At 32.1% G+C, this 23953-nt stretch overlaps 1 protein-coding gene and 1 long non-coding RNA gene across 2 annotated transcripts; both read right to left on the bottom strand.

Moving 5' to 3' along the window:
* Nucleotides 1-7014: 7014 nt before the first annotated feature.
* LOC148165920 (uncharacterized) lies at nucleotides 7015-8226 on the bottom strand (the record flags this gene model as incomplete). The annotated part of the gene is made up of 4 exons (XM_088049603.1): nucleotides 7015-7160; nucleotides 7217-7324; nucleotides 7381-7932; nucleotides 7986-8226. Coding segments are annotated over 4 exons (975 nt in total), but the record flags the coding sequence as incomplete, so codon positions are not given.
* Nucleotides 8227-15074: 6848 nt separating this feature from the next.
* On the bottom strand, nucleotides 15075-22178 carry LOC148165919 (uncharacterized). The gene is made up of 8 exons (XR_015771087.1): nucleotides 21981-22178; nucleotides 21733-21862; nucleotides 16945-17206; nucleotides 16744-16891; nucleotides 16026-16494; nucleotides 15883-15978; nucleotides 15384-15441; nucleotides 15075-15329 (listed from the first exon to the last, which is right to left on the bottom strand). It is a non-coding gene; the product is annotated as an uncharacterized LOC148165919 (long non-coding RNA).
* Between the last annotated feature and the right edge of the window lie 1775 nt (nucleotides 22179-23953).

The following is a 23953-nucleotide window of genomic DNA, read 5'->3' as shown; positions in this document are numbered from 1 at the left end:
CCGAACATTTTGCAAATGCCAACTACCCTAAAATTCCCTAGATTTCGAAATCAAGTTTTTTCGTTTAAAATAAGGCGAAATAGAAAAAATAACGTATGATACTTGTTCATAATGCATTTTGCCGCACTTACTACTTTAAAAACGTGCGTGTGGCAAAATGTTCATTATGAATCGCGTTTCATAATATACTAGTCAACTGTTGTGAACAACTTTACTCCCGAGCTTTTACAAATTCTGGAAGAAAAAACTTGTTAAAATTTGCTAATGTATAGATTATTTAGCGATTTTTGTAAGATTTCACGTATATTTTCTGCTGACTGCTTGAATTCCAACCGCTAAATTTGCGTAAAAACTCAGTATAAATATTATTCTGTCAAAGTCAGTTTTAAAACAATTTTTTGTGTCACTTGAAACACAGATGTTTGAATTTTGTTTGATTTTGCAACGATTGTAGAAAAAATGTTGTTTACAACTCGCGCGAAATAGATATTACGTTTTATTGCACACTTTATAGCACATCATTAATCTAGTAACATTAAAATCTTGATTTGAGTTTCTGAGTTACAAGCAATCTGACAAAAATTACTTTGTTTGAGATACTCTATTTTGCAAAATTCAATTACATTAGATTTCATACTGATTTATTACAGGAGGCTAGAATCTAGATTAACTCACTTTGTACAGGGTGTACTCCAATAAAGTGCAAATATGTAGAGACCTTTGTAGATAATAATTCTGCAAAAAAATTCAATTCAAATGAGGCAAAACCGCCTGAGATTACCCATTATTCGACAGTTATGGCACCAAATCTAACAACTTTCACTTAATTACTGTTTTTTAAACATCATTTTTAAAAGTGCCTATTGCGAAAAAATAATTTGTTTGAAATAAATTGAGCCCCCAAATAAAAGGCCAATTTTTATTTTAAGTGGTTTGGAAGGTGATTTTTCCCGATTCGTTTTGTGACTCAAACTGAAATTTTAATTAGAAACGAAATAATTAAAAAGTTACCTGAAGTAATTACGAAAATAAATTAAATGCCCTCTATTGAACGCTCTAATTTAGTTTCATCCGTAAAGAAAACGCTTTTTAAAATTTTAGGTTTATCACCACACTTTTGAAGAAACTGACAAAAAATAAAAAAAAAATTTACTTAAAATTTAAACAATTGAGCACTGTAAGTAAAATCCACATTTTTCTATCACGATAAATGTTAAACTCCGATAAAGACATTTGTTGCCACTTGTTTATTAGCGTTTTTATTCTCAACTTTTTGATGGCTTGGTCTGACTTTGACAGTGAAGCACATTTCATTGGCACGCAACAATTTCTGCGGAAAACTTTAATTACTTTTTTCTCAGAAACGGTGACATTTCGAAACGCGAAATTTGGCCCTTTATTTGGGTACACCTGTATATTAAAAATTATACATTAACATTAAAAAAATGTTTTCTCCTTGTGTTGCCATACATATTTTTAACAAAATTAATCAAAAAGAAGGAACGACTTTCAACTAAAAATGCGTCATAAATTTTATCTTAAACTTACAAGCCACAATTTAGAAAGAATGCCAATAAAACTATCTTATAAATTTAAAAGTCTTTAATCTTTGGTGGCATCAGCAAAACAATTATTGATGGATTTACTTTTATCATGTGATTCATCAAATTTTTAATCTAGAGACATATGAATTTTATGTTGACATCATGGATTATCACTTTTTTAAAACATGCGTAAAAATTGTAAATCTTTAAATTAAAATATGTTTTTGGCCTCATGAATTGTAAACGTCAAATTAACATTCAAATTACATCTTCGGAAACGTTTACACACGCCGTGCGGTAAAAATTGTCTAAATCGTTTGCTCTTCAGATGCGTTTATAAATTAAAATCTCTTTAGTATAATGAAGATTAGTCAAGAAAGTGGCATCTAGTCAAATTATTTTATTAATTGACGCTCGTTGTGCTCCATCTGGTCCATTTGTCAAAAAAAATTATATACGGTTTGTTTGTTTTTGCACATACTTTCGTTCAAAAAATAGGCGTTTCGTGCATTATGTAATGAAAGTTTTTTTGCACGTTTTTTGCTTACAAACAGCAAATCAGCAGTCAAATTGTATTTGTTTTGTCATTTGATGACAGATGACTTCTAATTAATTGTATTTAGTAAATTAGAAATGGAAAACCATTGTAGATAAAATCTCTAATAACTATTAATGCACACTTTATTGTACACTTTACTGCACTTCATCATTAATCTATCCTGTAATTTAGCCACTCAAGCAATTTTTGAATAACTCTAACAATTATTTTATTCTCGAATAATTTCTAATAAGAAAATGACCAAAATTACAATTTATTCCCCAAACACCAAATTTGACAAAAAATGCTGACGCGCGTTTCGATAGCAATGCTATCATCATCAGACCTGATGATGATCAGTTTAATCATCGCTCTGATGATGATAGCATTGCTATCGAAACGCGCGTCAGCATTTTTTGTCAAATTTGGTGTTTGGGGAATGAATTGTAATTTTGATAATTTGTCAACAACACCAAGAATTGATCCAATAGATTTTCTTTGAAGAAAATGACATTAAACTCATTATGACAAAGTTTATAGCTATTTAACACACAAGTTGGTTAATAAAAGCGATTAATAATTGAGCGATTTTAACCAGACGAACGTAATGAAAGCCGTTAATAAGCGAGATTATTAATCGCCCATTAACCATAAAGTTAGTAACAAAACTTTTCCGGTAATCGAATTTTGAAAAATTCACCAAAAAAAGAAAATTGGTACAAAGGTGGTTATGCAGCCAAATATGCAAAAACTAAGTGAGGTTATTTGTATGATGGATGTGTCCGATTTGAGTGTAATTCCAAACGATGTCTATCGAACTAGGAAGCTCTAATCGTTGTTTTGATTTGGTATTAGCAAACAAACAGATTCAAGGCCTTTAAAACCGCGTCTTCAGATCATTATTGAATTTATTGAATTGCATGTGTAATTGGTTGCCTATAATAAACACGCTAAATCATTCATTAATAGTCCACTTTAATGCATGATTGAAGCCCACAAATCATGCATTAATAGTATTTAAAAATAAATAGTTGGTTTGAATCTCTGAGTTACAAGCAATATGATAAAAAAAATTGTTTGATTAAAGTTTATCTTAAACTAATCTAAAATAAAAGCGACAATTTTGCAATAATCCCAATAAAACTTTATCTTAATCATACAAAAGTCTTTAAATCCCTGGTCTCATCAATAATGTGTCATTTTCCTGACTTTTATCTAAATAACTATTATTTTTTACCTAAAATTGTAGTCAAAAATTGATGTTATTAAACGCAAAATTTAATTTTACATCGGTCTATAATAAAAAGTATAGTTTTCCATTTGAAATCAAAATGACAGTTTTCTTTTAAGTAATCAAAAAATAATAATAATAATCGAAAAACAATTATTATTTTGGTTTTCTGTTCATAGATGATCTGTAATCTTACGATTTTACCGCATCAATTTGAATATTTTTGATTTTTTAATTTTATAATAGATAGAATTTTTGGTATCTCTAATATTGCAGTGACCTGACTCTAAAGAGAAAGAGACTACTTTTGCCTTATCGGCTATAAATATTTTAGGCACTTATTGCACAGTTTATTATACACTTTATTGTACTTTAAATTATTAATCTAACTTGTAATTAAGCCACTTGTGCAATTAAAATTAACTCTAACTATCTATTAATTGTGTTGATTTTTTTTACTTCAGATTAACGAGATTTATTTATTAAATTAAATAAAGTGAAATGTAACCAATTTATAAAAAAAATGAATCAATAAATTTTGGAAAATGTTAAATGAGCTTAGTAGTAAGACAGCCTATTAGTAATTAATCAAAAGTCAATTAAAGGTCAATTAAATTAATTAATTAGCCTAATGACTTTTTAATTGCTTTTTAATGGCGTATTAATTAGATACCAAAAGTGAAAGTGTAAATTAATTAGATAAATTAAATCGATTGATCGATTGATTAATTAGTTAAATAATAATAATAAGTTAAATAATCAATTAATCAATTAATTTATAATCAATTAATAAAGGCTGCTATCAGGTTATCGTCATGCAAAAGGGCTGACGGCTGCAACAGCATTTATTGAGCATTCACCGAACATGAGGATCATCTCTACAATAACACAAATACATACTTGCAACAATTTGTTTTGTTAATTTAACAGAATTATTGCTAATCTCAAATTTATCCACTAACTATGTTTGCAAGTTTTGTAGAAATAAAATTTACAAAGCGATGCCTATTAAATGTGTATTTTGTGTTGCAGATTTAATTCGTTATTATGTGACTCACTTTGTATTTGTAATTTTTAAAATTAAAAACACAATAATTATAAACTAAATTTAATAATATGCATCACTTTCTTTTCCAGAATTTCTCACCTTTTTAAAAAAAAGTTTGTAAAGTTTGTAGTCACTAATTTTCTCTTGCATCTGACACAACATCTTTATCAGTAAGATCATCATTCTAACTTGATAGCACTGGTTCAGCAAAAAACTAAAAAAACAGTGGGGTTCAAAATGAAGTGCTTCAAGTTTTCAACCATATTTATTCAAAAATGGAATTAAACTCTTATAACTAATTTTTAATAATACAACAAATAAAGTACAAAAGTACGGAGATATTGTTAAGTAGGGGAGTTTGAGATTGTTTAATACATTAACCGGATTCGGTCTGTATATTGTCATGTTTGGGGTGACAAGGACGGGTAGATTAAATATCAAGACAATAAAAACCCAGAGACTATATAATATAGTACAATGAGAACAGACTAACATAACTCATCTATCTCATAACTGTACTGAAATATCAACTGAATAATCGTACTGTAATAGACATTTTACAATACCAAATTGTCACAATTGTCACTTTACAATACCAATATGTCAAATTGACAATTAATTAGTTTCATTAAAATTTCGGCAAAATCGGCAGAATCCGATTAAATCTTGAATATACCACGAATGTTATGGCTTATTAAAGCCTTTCGCCTTTCGGCTCGGACTTCAAACTGCCATCTGCGGCTGTAATCAATGCCATAATATTTCTAGGTACAATCGTGCTCAAAAAAAACTAAGACAATAAAATTTTAGTTGATTAATTTTGGTTTCACGTGGTGTGCTATTTTTTTTAGTGATCTATGAGAATTTATTTGTCAAGATAACAGGTCTGAAATCTTGCCATACCGTATTAGTCAATAAACATAATATAAATAAAATGAATGGTCCTTTCGTACAAAATCATTTAAAAAAATAAAACAGAGACCTGGAGTACAAAAATCAGTTACAGCCACCCATTCTGAGGTGGACATGGCTATAGTTAGATGATAATGAAGCAATGGTTGACAACCCAGCAGTATCAGATTCAATTTCAAATCTGACACATGTGTCACAGTGACATGTCAAAAAGACGGATTCAGCCTGCAATAATAGTGTCTACATGAACATTTCAGTTTTGGAAGTGTTTATAGGAACATGTTGTCTTAGTTTTTTTTTATCGCGATGGTATTTTAGTCGCTATGAACTTAAAATTATAGATTATATTATATAGAGATTATTTATGGTCAAACAAATATTACTATGGCGGAATCAAAATTTCGAACCACAAATTGATTGATGTTTAAAAATTGTCAACTGTCATTATTGACATTTTGCACTAAGGTTTCGTGACACATTATTCTGTCAAAAATCAGCTGTTAAATGACACTGTGGGCTCTTGTCAAAATTCGAATAAAAAAAAACGTAAAAAAATCAAACTTGAAGTTTGTTTTCATAGTTTCAACGTGTGAGAAAAGCCAAAATCTTATTGTTTCAAAAGAAAATTTAATTATTATAAGTCATTTTTCATCACGTTTCCCACAATAAAGCATGTGTGGTTTAGTTTAAGAATCGTCACCAGAGAGCGTAATTGCTTAATAATCGTCAACCCTAAAATTTATAACACAGCACAGCAAGTGTTAGAAATCTTGACATGACAAATAATAACGTCAGTCACAATGATAATAAAGCCTGCCAGTGATGTTTGAAATTTTGACTCCGTAATAGTAACTATAAATACAATAAAATATCTACAGTATGTCCCCGGATTGAGTTCACAAGAGGGAAAAAAAGTTTCCATTTTACAAAAAAATGACAAAGAAATAACATTTTTGCTTATTTTAAAACAGATAAATCTGCAATTAAAATTACAAAATTATTATTAGTTTGTAATCTTAAAATTTATTTTTTCATTATTTGTATTTATTAGATTTTGTAATCGTATTTAAATAATAGCAGGCTGTGGATTCACAGTATCAAATAGTGTGTTAAAGACTAAAAGAAAATTTACCCAATAATGTGTAAGTATTAAAAAATTGGAAAAGAAATGCAATTGCATCCTTAACAATAAATGAGAAAATTCGAAACAGTCTTAAAGCATTACGAGTTAGAATTGAACTATGTGCTAAAACAGGTAATGGGTTAATCAAATAGTGGAAATTGGTTTAAGTTAAGGAACAAATTTCATTCTTTTGTCATTTTTTTGTAAAATGAAAAATAACGTTCTTTTTCCTCTTGTGAACTCAATCCACTGACATACTGTATACCAATAAGAATTATACAAAAAATAAGATAAATATAGTATATTAAGTATTAAGAACGGTAAGGACACTTTAGAGGGGAGGAGCGAAACTACAACTCCAATTATTGTCTGAGATCGGTATAGTCGGTATAGTTCGTAATACTTATAATATTTTTTGCACGATAGACAAATTTCGATAATTTTTTTAAAACTAAAAAGTTACAAATAATTGACATTAACTGTTCTTCAATAATTCCTGAAAAGTCAAAGTTTCGGTATGAGAATGTATATAAATCCTTTTTTTTAAATGACTATTTTGAAATTTTTACTTACCGTTCTAGAACAGTAAATAAATTTTGTTTATCTTGGTAACCAGTAAACACAACTCAACAACAGGCGCGGAAACTAAGCAAAAAATTGTTCTATCGTGCAAAAAAATAATAAATCAAATTAATATGACAACACATCCAGGAGAAAATTGAGAAACAAAGTCAATACGAAGAGCCGGGACAGCTGAATTATTTCTGTAAAAAAAAAAAATTATTTTTATAAACAAAGGGTCAAATATAAACAAACTTACCATTTGATTTTGAAGATCGTTGTAAACATTCTCCTGTTATCTTAGCACATTTATCCGAACAGTGACATTTTTTTTCGCATGAAGAACCCCATGTTCCATTTTTACAAGCTAAAATCAATCGATTTTTTTTAATATCTACCAAAATCAAAAGTCTAACTACTTACTGTCTTTATATGATGGTCCTTGAGATCCCCAAGCACAATCAGAACGAGTGTTTTCACAAATCTCATACCCTTCACAAAATTTTCTGTCAGAACCTAGAATATCTTCACACTTTAGGCTGCAGTTTTGTCCCAGTTCACCAGCGTTGCAAAGAGATTGTGAGCTTTTCTTAAGTGATCCCACTGAAGAATCATTTTCGTTTAAAGTTTGACAAGTTTTGTTGGCAGCGACTTCTTTCGATGGTAGTTTTCTTTTAAAAACAGTGGGGCATTCTCTCAAGTCAATAATCCAAAATCCTTCCATGTGTGGCTCGTCAGTTTGTCTAGACAAAGTGATGTTAATTCCGGATTTTGAAGAAATTTCTAGATGCTTCCACGCGTTCAGACTGCCGACGGCGGACTCTTTCTCTCTTAAAAGAGATTGGAGCTCTCCAGAATTGGTAACTTCAAGTCGACAGTGTGGGCATAAGTTAGCATACAACATCAAACACGAAATTTTTGGTAACTGTACTATTGTTGGTCTTGTAGAAATTTGATTTGCTACTTGTACTTCGTCTAAAAGAAAAAATTGAATAAGTTCAAAATTCACACATTTTAGAGTTACTTGCAGTCATGTATTTTCCAGTATGTTTTTTCTGTGGTTTTCACTACAATGTGAGTTGGATTCAAATCTATACGTCTGTGAATAATATCATTGTTTTGTAATATACTAATGGTGCTATTTTCCAAATAAACTGTGTAGTGGACCCAAGTGTTCGATTTTATAAACTGACTTTCAAACTTTTTTGACTTCTCTTTGCCTTCAACAAAGAAAAAGGCAACTTTTCCGGGTGAATATGGATATGCACTTTTTTTTAAATTTTTTTAGTACTCTGGGGGACCACCCAATTACCTCCTTTCAAGATAGTGTGCTACTTTTCGGACACTCTACATATACAGTCGCGGACAAAAAAATCTTAGACGTCAATGTCATTTAATTGTCGCATGGTGTAAAACCCTACTTAAAATATGTAACCTTACTTTTTTGTACTGTCAATTTTGAGTTATAATTTTTTAATTTCAAAATTTTCAGTGTTTTCAATATTGCAAGCAACTGACTGTAGATCATACCGCTCTGTACTAAAGATAATATTCTAATTTTATTCGTTTCAGTCTTGATAATTCTTAATTGTCAACTTGTCAATACTTTGATGTTTTAAACGTCAGTAATGGCAATGACAGTAAAGCACAAACTACACTCAAATTTTTGAAACGTCAGAAAAATGACGTCTAAGATTTGTGAGATTAATTCGCAACAAACTAACAAACAATAAAAATCTTGGGTCAAAAAAAATACTTTGCCTTACTACCTTACTATTTTTGCATCTCGAAAATTGAAATGTATCTTATATTCGAGTTGGGAATTTATAGTCGATAAATCAATAAAGATCAAGTCTAACAGATGGAAAAAGCATAGCGATTACTGAATTACTTATTAGGTACATATTTTTGAAATCCAAAGGATAGATTCTGAGATCCAATAGATAATTCAAAATTTGACCTCTCAAAACCAAGAGTGCATCTCAATTATACAAAAGATAAAGTTTTTTTTTTTAGAAATTTTTATTTTAAAAGTATAAAATATTTGTAAACACTAATTGCAAATAACATTAGCAAATCAGAATTTTACTTAGAATTGTGTGAATCCGAAGGGGTAAACTAGGTAATTTAAAAAAAAAGAGGGGTATTATATCATTTTCTTTATTTTTTTAATTGAGTGTAATTTAATTGATAATTACAATTTTTGTTCGTTGGTAATTGGGCCAGCTTTATGCCTGGCAAGAAAATTTAGTAATAATAATCTTGATAAGAATGAGATTAAAATGTTATGGGATTCATGAGCTTCAGCTCTCGGTAGTGAGTAGGTATCTGGTTGGGATTCCAATGGTCAATCCCGACTCGGTCGAGCCGTAGTCGTCTAACCGTCATTAGGATTAGAGACCCCTGTTGTGAGGGGTTGTAAATCATTTGTATTTTGAAGTGTTGGTTGCCGACTTTTAGAAAATTGAGGCCCATTTTTACATTACATTTTATTTTTTTCTAAAAAAACTATTCATTATTGAAAAAAATCAAGGAGTTTCCCGGGTGTAGAATACAATTATCTATCTATCAAGTCGTAGTTCAAGCAAAAATTTCTAAAACTGTGCCCGTAAAACGACATGGCGTTTTTCCAGTTTTTATTTTTTTTAAATAAATCTATAAAGAATTTTTGAAAATCACAGAGTTTCCCGTGTACATTTCGATATTGTCTACACGTACAAAAAAAATCAAAACTCCAACTCTTAATTTGTGGCCGTAAAAAGTAATGTCGTTTTGCGCTATTTCCTATGCACTTCGGCCGGGGTAGGACAGAGCCTTAAGAAGTGAAACTGACATAAAAACAAAAACCACGATTTTATGTTTTTTTTAAAGCCGGCCTTTATGAATTCGTCAAGTTTATTCGCGATATTTATAAAACCAAGATATAAATCTCATAGGGTAACGTCACTACAATTTTTTGTGCTCTTTCAAACACAAAAAACCGCATTTAAATAGCTCTTTTCGTTTTCGTGCAATTTTGTACGAACTTTTACATTGAAACGCCCAAGTCCGGACTAAGGGGGGGGCTAAGGGTGCTGTAGCACCGGGCCCCACTTTCCCAGGGGCCCCTTGCCACGTAAAAATTGCTATAAAAATTGAAAAAAATACAAATCTACGTAAGGCTTTCTTTGGATAATTTTATCGATGGGTCCTCTTTTAGAATTTAGCCCCGGGCCTCAAATTTTCTTAATCCGGGCTTGGAAACGCCCTATCTTCAAATATGGATAGTTCAACCTTGAAGTGAAACTGACGTAACAACGAAAACCACAATTTTATGTTTTTTTTAAAGCCGGCCTTTATGAATTCTTCAAGTTTATTCGCGACTTACGACACAGCCTGCTTATTAATTATAAAACCCAAAATCTTACCTAAAGGAAATCTTAAAATTGTCACAAAATTCAATCATTACTGTAAACGTGTTCACTTCAAATACTGCAATTTTATTCACTTCGTTATCACTTGAGGCGGAGGGGATGGGGTAACAAACAAACAAACCGATTGACGAGAATTCAAACATTCAAATTCAAATTTTTCTCATTGTAGACTAATTTAATTCTGGTAACTAATAATGGTAGTAGCGAGAGCAAATTGTACATTAACTTTAACCTAAATATTAGTAATAACGACAAAACTAAATATGTTTTACACGACCTTTTATTGTATTAGTCACGGCTTGTGCAAACATTGCAATTCCCATTGAACGCGTGATTCCAGAGAAACGGCGATCTCTCCCACTCAATTTGAACTCATCGTGTAAGTGCGACAAAAGAAGGCACGACAACGGAAATTATTAATTTAAATTATACAGTTACAGCAGATACCAAATAGTGATTTTATGGCTTACTCACTACACAAAAGCAATAAACCGGTAAATTAGCAGATTCGGTAAAATTCAGCAGCCGCTTGTCTGATGGTCGTTTTTTTCGGGTGAGGATGGGTGTGGACTGTGGAGATCTCCCTTGACTTTCGATAAAATCGCGCCAATCTATTTTTTGATAGTCGAAATTTCAATAAAAGCCCGTCAAATACTTGCTATCTATGCAAATTTTTTATACAGAGTGTCAACAAATGTTTGTCCATCATATGATAATTTGTGATAAATAATGAATTCGTGCTTGTAAAGAGGAGTTTCGAAACATGCTTTCAGATGTTCAAGTGTAAGTTACGCATACATACCGAGAAAGCACACACCTTGATGGTCAAAGAGATCCTGTATTAAAAATAAGCCGAATTCGATTAATAAATCAATCTTGGCTAATGTTTTTTTCGTTGCTCGGACCGATTTAAATAAGTGCCGAAACAAAAAAGTCGTTACCGTACATGTTATGTATACAAAAAAATCAGACTCTTTTCTAAAACGATGAGAGATCTTTATGACTCTCTCGACATAATAATAGTTATGGTTTTGTCCCCGTGACAACCGGCGTACGGCGATATTTAAAAATCGATTTTGCGAAAATCAAACGGCCGGAGAGGACGAAAATCCGCCACTTTGTTAGTTTGGAAACTCGTCGGCAAAAGGGCAAAAGAAGCGAGAATGGTAATACGGTTCGGTCGTGAAAACTGTCAAATTTTTGACGTTTGAAAAAAATAGTAGATTTTGTTAGACGGCAGAAAAGTGGTACTTTTTGTCGTGCAATTAAACTGTAGTAGCAAGGCGAAGCGTAGCGTATGCAAAATTGCGAGACCGCAAAGCCACTTTTCGCCCAAATAACAAATACAGTAGAGCCTCGGTAATCCGGACCCCTGCTAGTTCGGTGATCGCTGTAATCCGGCCGGGCAATGAGCTTTGCGGGGGGACGGGCGGGGGCGGGTGTAGGTGCGGGCTGCCATGAGCCAATGCGTCGTCAGTCTTTTGTTTATGTAAAGTCTAATGTTTTATGCAATTTAACTTACTGTTTTTCTACATGAACATGTACATTTTTGTCTTTATGCTTTCATTTAAAAATTGATTAAAGAAACTAAAGTTAAACATGTGATTTAGTACCGTCAAATATGGCATACTATAATCCGGACGCCTCGATAATCCGGAAAGGGTCTTGTTTTTGCCTCTCCGGATTAACGAGGCCCTACTGTACTACTTTTTAGAAAATAAAGCCTGTTATTTGATATTGAAAGTGTATCAATGTAAAGCCTAACAATCTATAAACCTATGAAAAAAAATTCAGTGCCACAAATGCGTTCAGTTCAATTCAGAGTACTTCAATCAATCTCCGATTATGTTTTCGTCGCCGCTGGGATCGATTTCAAGTGGCAAAAAAAATCACTACCATAAATGTAAACCCTTTTGGGTGGCCGTCAGTAGCCGTATTTACATCTCAATCCCCCAAGAATTTTTCACTATGTCGACGAACATTTCTCTGTTTCAAAGCATTTTGAAACGTCTAGCACGTCAGCAAAACCGGACGAACGAAAACGATTTTCAAAAGTCTCTCACGCGAAAAGCAAAAGTTGGAAAAGGACAAGACCACACCCACCGTAATCTCGGGAAAGTGTACGTTTGGGAAAGCTCGGCGAAAGTGTCGAGAAAAAATCGGTGAAAGAAGGTACTCGCGCAAAACTACGTCACTCGTTCGCCGGTATTCTCGTTTTAAAAGAAAGGTTCCGCCTGTACACGTTTTATATATATAGTAATCATTACCTCTACAAGAAGATCTAAAATAATCACTACACTCCCGTTAAGGGTAACACTTTGAAAAATTTTGCAAAACGCACTCGATAAAACACAACACCTCCGTAATTCGGAAGTCGTACGAAGAATCCTAGATAAGGAAGCAAAATAGATAGACCACTCTCTTACACTTATTGTAACTATATGATTTTTACCGCCATCTATGAGATTGACGCAGACATTTAGTGACCCAGCCACGACACGAACCAAGCATAAGTAGAAAATAAATAGTTCACTAAATTTAAAAATGTCACTTCCACTTTGTAAATGTTTCTCTTTACCACTTTTCCACTTTTCGAGTCAGCTTTATAAGTATGCAGCTGAGACGCCGAGAAACGAACTTGGTCTAAATGTTCTACAGACTGTAAAAGAGCGGGTCTTAATAAATAAATTACAGCATTTTAAACAATACATACTAATTCCCAAAAATATCCTAGACTTCTCTCACTGCTGCATGACAGTTTGAAGTGAAATTTTGTTTCTCCACTCTTCAAATTTGCCCTTGGTGTATAATTCTTCATCTGCTTGTAACACCCATTTCGTTTGTTGTTTGCGGAAAACTTTTTTCCATTATGGAGGTGTCGAACAAACTGTAAAGTAAATTCTGCTTCAGAATTCGGCGTAAAGGAAAAATTATATGAAATATCTTAAACATCCAAACGTCAAATGTAGCATCTCCCTTCAACCCTCATTATTTGTAGACGGCACTCTTTTAGTGAGTACCCATTTTAATTTAATTTATCGAAACATGAACATTAAAATGTATCTAATACGTTTCTATGCTTAGATGTAAAGTACATCATAGTGCTGATACAAATAATTCATAATAACATAGTTAGGTACTCTTAATCCATAATATTCAATGTATTTTCGGAAATGAAAACAACTCCGAAGATTAAAATCTGATGATTTCCATTTATTTATATTAATTGTAACAAAAAATATGTTTGAAAATGCTTTCCTCGCTATTTCAAAACTTAAATAAAAAATTGAAAATTTGCAGAACTGTTGGGTGGTAGCATTGCCACCTTCATACATGTTTCAATAAAGCTTTGTATTTACTGCGGATATTAACTAATTCATAAAAAACTCGGACGTTAAGACGTAATTATTTAATGTCCTTCTCAAATAATTAGCTAATATCCATTCACAAAACATAAAAGTTATTATGGTTGGCGATAAAAAATAACCCTAAACGGAACAGTTGGTGAGAATGGTAACCAAATGGACATTTGTCAATTATAATGCTAAAATTTCAAAATAATAATAATAATAATAAACAAACTGAACTGACATTGACAACAAACTTCAAAGTACAGTCCCATGAAATAATAATTGAAAAGTACACTCTGATTTTACAGAAATCAAAGGTAACTTGATTTTTATGTTTTGTGAATGAATATTATTAAATTACGAACAATTTTTCAGCCTTTCCACCACCCAAAAGTCATAATTTTGACAAAATGACGTGATACTACTGTCTAGTTGTTCTCAAAACACGTATGTGTAAATTTTGAAAAGTATATGAGTACCTATGTACATACAGGGTATTATATACACTGGCTTTCAATAACTTTTTCTTGCGGCCTTTTTCGTAATGCTTGAGCTTCAGCTTATAAATATTTTTTATAAGATTTAAGAATTACGTAATTCTGAAACAAAACAAAAATTATTTTTGATTAAAAATTTAAGTTTTAAAAAACCGTAAAAATCTATTACCCATATTTTTAAGCTCAAAAAATAATTGAGTTGAGACAAAAAAACGGTAGCCAATCCGGAAGCTAAACAGAATATTGACAATCGATAACTATGGACACGTACAATCATCCATTGGTCAGGAGAACAATGCACTCGCATTGCTAGGAAATTGGGATGGTCTTCGGGATTGGTTGTCAATTTTTCATCCTTTCTCGAACCTTAATCAATTTTTGTTTTTAATCAATTTACCATCTGCATTGTTGTCGGTATCCTCCCTTGCTCTATGGGTCATGACTCCTAGGACAGCCTGTACAGGTATCCCAGAACTTCCTTTTAATAGGAAATTTTCCATCAAAATCTGAGATGATTATCGTATCGCACAATATTCAGGCATTTATAGAATCAAGTTACAAGCATTTAAAGTTAACCATTCACAGGGCATCTTTGTGCAATTTAAGGAAAAATTTTTGCTGGTAACGTAGCTACAGAATGTTATCTAAGAATTTATGGGCTGTGATTGGTCAACTTAAAGTGCTTGTAACTCAAAAACCATAAGGGCCTTAACATTGTGCGATACGACAATAAATTCAAATTTTGATAAAGAATTTCTCTTTAAAGGAAGTGCGAACGTTCTGGTACACTCTGTATAATATTATTTATAATACCTAAAATTAAAAAGACAATAATTAATTAAAAAATCCACTAATTTTAATAATAATACTTTCACTTCCAGAATTTCTCTTCTTCTTTAGCACCTTGCTAAAAACAGTTTGAAAAATCCCTCTTCCACCTCACAGATCATCCTCACTTTTGTTTGTTAGTACTGGTTGCCCAACCTCTTGGTAGAATTTTGCAGAAATTAGTTGAACAACTCTTCAAGTTCCTTCTTCTGTTCCTTGAACTCTTTACCTTCAGTGCCTTGGTTACCTTCCAACCAGTTGAATCTTTCATCAATTTTTGGAATCTTGAAAATCTAATTTAATTTTATCTCTGAACTGGTTGATAAAAGACTTTTTACCTAAATTCATGTCTTCTGCAGTCAATCTGTTCTGGTTAGTCTTGGATGGTTTTTCTCGCTAAAAAATAATTAGATTTAGTTCTAGCCATTTAATTCCTGAAAATTAAAATCCCCTGTTTTTTACATTTAACCATACAATTAATTTCTAGTCAAATCAAGAGAAAAAGCATAGTTTAGTTATTGAACCTGTCAAGTTTTATTTTCATATCTCGAAAGGTAATGGTGCTGTAAATTTTTAAGTCAGACACTGCAACTTCAAGAATTTTCGGAAAAAAATTCATAGTATGACAACGCTGCGACCAAAAATTTGAGAGTTGAGAGGGGCATTAGATGGGAGATGAAGCAGACCATTAAAGAGTTTTAAACGTCTGATATGTGAACATGGCCGTATGGCGTAGCGTCATTTTTCATGTTGCTTATACCACCAACTATACATCAGGCGGTAAATTTAAAAATTTAAATTGAAATACTACAAAGTTAACAGTTTTGAATAGCCTACCAAATAACTCATGGAAATTCTTCATTAAAAGTGGTAGATTGCATTTAAAGATAAAAAGTTGAATGCGGTCCTGCAAAAATAGTGCACTCCTCACAACTGAAATTAATTCTTAAATATGCATTTTTTTAGACATATACATTTACCTTTTCAAAAATATAAAATAGTTATAAAAAGCGTCACAGAGAGACTATGCAAGCTTGACCCACCCTGTATATATGGCAGCTCTACAGGCCTTGTAGGCTTTTGGCTTTGATCTCTTGATGATCTGCTGCCATTTCCCTCCCATCCATCGGCACTCTTCGTCTCTCTGTCTCGTCCAGTCATCTTTTTCTCGGGCGACCTCTTCTTCTATTCTCGCCAGATCCTTCTTCTAGACATTTTTTCGTGACTCTGTGGTTGGCCATCCGCACAATATGTGCTAACCAGCTTGTTCTCTGCGCTCTTATTTTTTGGCTGATTCCTGGTTTTTTAAACATGTACTTGACTTCTCAGTTGGTTTTTCTCTTCCATTCCCCATCCTGTGTCTTAACACCCCCAAACATCTTTCGTAGCATTTTCCTCTCCCAAATTTCAAGTTTTTCTTGATCTTCTTTATTGAGTGTCCAAGTCTATCTATATAGAACAACCGGCCTTATCAGACTTTTGGAGTATTGTTACCTAAATTTATCTAATCGTCTTGCATACTTCTCCCTTCAAATTTAATTTTAAATGTTACTTGAAATTTTTTTACAGTTTCGTTTATTCTTAATCAATGTTACGAGATTGTTATAGGGCGCCTCCACCATGTAAGCTCAGAGAGAAGAATATATTCGGACGCTTAGTTTCTTTCTATTCGTTTATTTAATGCCTTAATCTACTTACATTGTTGCGGATATTGTTGTGTGGATCTGACCTCGCCAGTTTGGGAATCAAAGGGAGTCATTTTACCTCGAAGGAACATTTTCCCCCGTCTCCTCTGCAATTCTTGGTAACTGTACTATTGAAATTTGATTTGCTACAAGCTCTTCGTCTAAAAAAGAAAATCGAATAAATTCAAAATTCACACTTTTTGGAGAAACTTACAGTCATGTACTTTCCAGTATGTTTTTTTGTGGATTTTGCTACAATATGAGTTGTGGAAGTGGATCCAGGTGTTATGGGCAATTTCATTATTGTAGGTGCCTGCAGGAACTTGGTTAAATTATTATTTTTGATTGACACAAATTATCTCTTATTTTGAGGGTAGTTATGTCTTTGCGTAATATTGCACAGCCTGGTGAAAGAATTAGAGATGCCACCATTTCAATCAAGCAGAACAAAAATTTTCTTTGGTGAATGTATTGACCTGAAATCAAAAACAAATATACATTAAATATATCTTGGTAAAACGTTTCAGAAACTACAATTAAAAGTTATTTTTAACAAATTTGTTGTTGAATATACAGGGTCCGGCAACACTTGTGTCCACCCCCAAAATCGTCTTTAATTTTAAAGTTACAATTTTGGAAATTTGCATACGCTCATAGTTGACAAAGCTCTAGAAGCTGACGCAAAAATTTGTTTTTTATTATGGTTTGGTTGGCGTCGCGACGCCTAAGAAGTATAATTTTTAGCAATTTTTGAGTTTTTTGCGGAAATATTCGCAAATTCAATTTTTTTTCAATATAACTGTGATACAAATATCTGAGTTTTTATTTTAAATCTAATGCAAATAGTGTTTAAAATTTTCGAAAAAAACGCTGTTTTATCAAGTTAGTTTTCAAAATTATGACAGCGCAGCGGCAAACTACGTTTACACCAAAATTTTACAAGTCACTACATTCACTCTTATAAAGATTGATTTTGATTAACACGGGCATGTTGCACTTTATGAACACTAGAAATCGTTAATTAACATTGACAAAGCCACAATTTCACCAATTAAGACTTTTGTTACATTCTAAAGCGAGCCAAAGAATAGATGTCATTTGTGATACAAGATGTTGACAGATGGGTGTAAACGTAGTTCCCAATTTTGATGTAATGAAATTGGAAACTAACTTGATAAAACAGCATTTTTTTCTCAAATTTTAAACACAATTTGCATTGAATTTAAAATAACAACTGAGATATTTTTAACACATTTATATTGAAAAAAAATTAAATTAGGGATTGATATCACAAACCCTCACAATTAACTAAAAATTACATTTTTGAGGCGTCGCGACGCCAAAACTATCAGTGATAAAAAACAAATTTTTGCGTCAGCTTCTAGAGCTGTGTCAACTATAAGCGTATGCAAATTTTCAAAATTTTATCTTTAAAATTAAAGACGATTTCGGGGGTGGACACAAGTGTTGCCGAACCCTGTATAGTATGTCCCGGATTGAGTTCACAAGAGGAAAAAAAACGTTATTTTTCATTTTACAGAAAAATGACAAAGGAATAATATTTTTTGCTTAATTTAAAATAAATAAATCTTTAATTAAAACTTTAATATTATCAAGCTGTGTTCTGGAAATCGAAAAAAAACAAAAAATAACGAAGAACTTTTTTATTTTAATTTAGCAAAAAATGTCAAAGGAATGAAATTTATTCCTTAACTCAAACCAATTTCTACTATTTGATTGACGCATTACCTGTTTTAGCACCTAGTTCAATTCTAACTCGTAATTCTTTGGACTGTTTCGAATTTTCTCAATTATTGTTAAGGATGCAATTGCATTTTTTTCCAATTTTTAATACTTGCACATTATTAGGTAAATTATACTTTAATATTTAACGCACTTTTTGATTTTGTGAAGCCACAGCCTGTTATTATTTGAATACGATTGCAAAATTTAATAAATAAAAATAAAGAAAAAATTAATTTCAAGAGTACAAACTAATAATTTTGAAATTTTAATTGCAGATTTATCTGTTTTGAAATAAGCAAAAATGTTATTCCTTTGTCATTTTTTTGTAAAATGGAAAATAAACTTTTTTCCCTGTTGTGAACTCAATCCGGGGACATACTGTATATTACATATCTGTAGGTCCTAGAACACGTGACCTATTTTTTCTCTAAAACAGGCACATGAACGAAAAATATTTAAGGCACATGATAATTGAGTTAAAACGGAAATACGAGTGGCCAATCAGGATCGTTTAGCCGACGATGGGCGAGGGGTGTCTTGTAATTGCTAGGATTCGCAAAATAGAAAGTCTACTTGCCATAATTAATTTTCCATAATCACGTTAAGAAATTGTGTGTATGTAAAAAAATCAATATATTGAATAGATTTTGTTAATATTTTGATTAAAAACGTATACAGACTGTCTCAGAACTCATGACCCAAAGAAAAAAAGCTTATGGAGGCAACAATTCTGAACCAAAATTTCGAAACGAAAAACTTTCGGGATTGGTCGTTAATTTTTTATCTTCTCTCTGTTAAAGTTAATCAATTTTTGTTTTGATATTTACTATCTGTATTGCTGTCGCCACCCTCCCTTGCTCTATGGGTCGCGAGTTCTTGGACACTCTGTATATTCAAAAAAGCTAGTTATGGCCTCATACGGTCCTGTTATCTATATAGAAATTGTTCCAACGAAATTTTATCTTATCTTTCAAAACTTTTTACGGTCTGTTCTGCGATACAATTATTTATAGATTTACTTCTTTCCTGTAGTTCATGAAGTTTTCCATATAAATGTTCCGCAGAATTTATGTACCTATTGTCACTTTTTTTTACAAGATTTTGATCAAAAACAGGTAAGATCAACGGAAAATTGAATTTACTGACGGTCTATTTTAAGAAATATGAATAGTTATTTTTCTTTAAATGAATCAAAAATAAACCGCCTACACACAGCCAGTATATTATGTTATTTTCTAATAATTAAAGTGACGGTTTTGAATAGATCTGATTACTTATTTTAGAAACAAAATTTTACTTGTTTGCTCAGGTGTTTTATGATAATTATAAATGATGTTCCTTTGTTGTTGTGTTCTGATGGGTTACACTATTACAACATGCAAAACTTACCAGTTTTAGTAAGCGATCTAAAGAAAACCTTGCAATGTTGAACGTCATGACAGTAGCAGATGTTGAGACACTTTGTAACTCACAATCTTATCTTATATTCGTATCTTATCAAATAATAAACATTGTATTGGCGATTATTTATAACTTTGGATTTGCTACAGTCAGAAGCAGAGATATCTTGAAAATTAGAGTCGTTGTCAAGGCTTAATTTGCATTTTTTTGATAAATAGCCAACTCTTGTTTTTTCTAAATAAGTTAAATACACTTCTGCATTAAAACTCTTTAAGACAGGTTGCTATAAGAATGTCATTTTCTAAGAGTAAAATGAAGAAAAATCTAAAAAATCACCAACTCAAAAATAGTATATTCTGTAATGAGGTTGCTTGGGGTCTTGCAAGAACTTAAAAATAGTTCTTCTCTAAATTAAAACCTCTTAAAGCACAATCCACCATTAACCGAATTTTATTTGAAAGTTTGGGAAAGCAGGACAAAATAGAATTTAAATTCCCATGTTATTTTCTTATGTCCAGTAATTTGCGGAACACCCGGTACATACATACAGAGTGAATCCGAATATAGTGCAAAAATTTTAACCACAATATCAGACATCGCTGTAGATAGTAATTCTGCAAAAAAAAATCGAAATTCGAATGGGGCAAAACCCCCCTGGATTATTCGACGCTTTTCCGACAAATTTAATTACTCCTTTTCTTATAATTTGAACTCTATTTTTACCTTAATGTTAATAAGTTAAATAACACATAAAAATGTGAATTAAACTCCTATTTGCCAAACGACGCTGATTTTGACATGATTGAAAAGGCAAGTAGAAATGTTTGTCTTTTATTTTAAAGAATTAGATGAAAATTGTTGCGGAATTTAAAAATTAACAACCACGATTCAACGTAATTAAAATCCAGCGAGAAGATTTTCTGTCAATAATGACGAAGCAATGTATGTTTAAACTGCACCTGTTATTAAATATACATATGTTGCCGTTTTGATTGATATCATTTTATTGTCAATATTTCATAGAATTATTTATCTAAATGTGATATGCGTTCAACGTACCTGCCTATGATTTATAGTATGACCCCAACTTTTAACTGGTCATAGCGCAAATCAGATCAGAGTAGACTTGTTTCGTGAAATCATTTTTAAAGGTAATCCTCATTTACATGTGTTATTTACCTAATTAACATTAAGATAAAAAAAGTTAATAGAATGAGAGTAATTAAACCTGTTAGTTAAACATATATCATCAAATATCATCAAAGGTGCAATAGGATTTGTAAATTTTCTGATCGCAAAATATGGTTTAATATATCGTGTGATTCATTAAATTTCCATTCTAGGTAGGCCGTGTATTTTGGACGTGCGTTGACTTCTTATTCGATAACTAGCAAATCTCGCAAATATTAAGTCGAAATTACTGTAATGGTGTTAGTTACGACATGAATTTTTTTCTCAAAGCCAACTGCGACTGGAAATTTAATGAATCACACAATATTTTAAAACCGGTCGTAAATCAAATTCGGTTCACTCTATAACGGACCGTAGAAAGGAGGCTTTATGGAACTTAATTTAAACCCTCTTTCCCAAAGGCTGCAAAAACTGATCAAACAAAAAACGTTTAGGCTCCCTCTTATCTTATCACTTATCATACTTGTTAAACTTTCACTTAATTACTGCTTTTAAGAACAACATTTTCAAAAGTGTCTATTGCAAAAAACTAATTCGTTTGAAATGAATTGGGCTCTCAAGAGAGCCAATCTTTATCTCGATTGGTGGTAAAATGGCTTTTTTCGACTCACTTTATCGATCAAACTGAACCTTTAAATATAATCAAAATAATAAAAAATGTTACCTGCAGTTATTAGGAAAACTGAGCAAAGTGCCCTCCATTGGTAATTTGTTTAGTAGCGCTTTTCTTCTCAACACTCAACTGATGATGAATCCTTGACTTGTCTTAATAAATCAGTGTCGCCCGGCATTTTCTGCAAACAACTTCATCATTTTTTTTCTCGAAAACGGTGACGTTTCGGAACGCGAAATTTGGCCAGTATCTCAAAGTGCTGGGGTTAAAATCTTTGCACTTTATTCGTGTTTACTTACCCTGTATATTACAACGTGAACTCAACATATTCTGGTTGCGAAGATAGAAACTGCAGAACAATAGTGCTAACATTCGTCAGGCGCACATACACAACATACTGCAGCGTTAATCCGCTATTTTTATACACTCTGCATTAAGATTATAAAAGCACTAATTTGTTATTAAGCGCAAACTTCGAACTTTTCATTTCAACTTTAGTGAAGGCACGTCTTTTGTGAAAATGATTGCGTTGTAAACTTTACCTTAAACTTATCTAAAGTAAACGCTTCTATTTAGAAATCGTTCTTATCATCAAAAACTCGATATCTTTTTTCTTATATCATGTAACTCGTAAATAACGAAAAATCTTAGTTTAAAAAAAAAACAATTTTACAAAATTGTGTATTCTACACGGTGTTTCGCATAAGGTTAGCTTCCTTAAACATAGAGAAAGTTGAAGGTTTTAGGATTAAAAAACTTTAATGGCAAATTGCGTTTAGAAGACATTTATAAAAAGCACTCAAAAAAGTACAACTTTTGGGAACCTCTCTGTAATAATGAAATTCATCCTTGGACATTTACTAATTTTGTTTCTATGGTCATAAGGTATTGTTGGATCTGTCAGCAAAATTTGGGCCGTTTTGTGCTTTTTCAAGCATCCACTCGCAAAATTGAACTCTTTTAGGGTAATCTTCTGGTTCCAAAGCTTGCACACGAGAGTAATGAAACGGATGGAGTTGTTGCTCTCGGATAATACGCCATGCATGTGTTCGCAAAACGTTTGCAATTCGCCTTTCGATTTCACGAGTGCTGATCACTGCTTCATCTTCAACAAGTTGAAGTATTGCATCTTCTGCTTCCAAAACTTCAAGCGTATGATGGCTTTCCCGATGGCGCAATGGTAATATCGTACCTGTAGTACGTAGACGATTCAATGCGTATCTCTGTGGGGAGCCACTCTTGCACGAAAACGCTGATTATACAGGCGGGCGGTTTTAGCAGCATTACATCTGCATTCTCCATATAATAGAAGCATAACAGAATATTTCGCAGCAAAAAACACTTTTAAATTTGTGACAAAAGTCAAAATTGACAATTTAGTGTTGCTATAGAAAATTAACGGTTTCATTGTAGTTGCTTAATTGTAGATCAGTGGTCCCAAAATTTCAATTTACAAAAATGCCTTTTTTTCGCTTATTATTCAGTTTAGGCCCAGAGGATATATATATTTTTTGTTCCTTATAAACTCACAAATCTCACATTTTCAGGAAGCTAACCTTATGCGAGACACCCTGTATAAATAGGTTTGCCCCACGAATGCAGAATACCCATTCCGGAAGAACTTTATCGTGGAAACATTGTAAATTTGGTTTATTTGTTCCTCACTTGTAAATATCAATTTATCAAGTCACTGTATGCACCTTGAAAATGTCTCATAACTGGCAAGGCAGTAAAGCTTTAAAACGCAAGCCAGTAAAATTTCACGCCTGCTCTCATATAACTTCGAACGTCAAAATTATTGAAGTGACAGCCAAATTTTTGAACACTTTAATTATTATTATTAACATTAAAAAATTCTGTCTTATTACTATCGTGTACATTAAATATAATAGTACAGTTGGTATTTCCACTAATATTGAAGATGCCAGGCAGTGCAGATGTTAGTTTTCCTGAGCTTGAACTTGTACCCTCGGTGCAAGCAGATGGCTGGAATTTTGAAAGTGGAAACTTTATAAAATCTAAAAATAAAAAGTTAATCAATTGACGATTTAAGTTTTTCAAAAATGAACCTGCGAACATCAATGTTTTCTTTAAGTTCCAAACAACTCTTCAACATCAACCATTTTGAGCACAAAGAATTAGGCTTGAACTTGTCGTTCAAATTGTTGAGGTAAGCCAGTACAACCTCTTCGGTAACGGGGGTCACTTCCTTTTTTTTCTGCCACTTTTTGAATTCTTTGACAAGGATTTTTTGGCAGTAAATTTGCCACTG

This window comes from Gnatocerus cornutus, unplaced genomic scaffold, assembly GCF_029298725.1.
Source record: "Gnatocerus cornutus isolate USDA-ARS CGAHR unplaced genomic scaffold, icGnaCorn1.1 ctg00000144.1, whole genome shotgun sequence".
In the NCBI taxonomy this organism is placed as follows: domain Eukaryota; kingdom Metazoa; phylum Arthropoda; class Insecta; order Coleoptera; family Tenebrionidae; genus Gnatocerus; species Gnatocerus cornutus.
The sequence above is the reverse complement of the archived record's forward strand: the minus strand, read 5'-3'. Positions and strand labels throughout refer to the sequence as shown.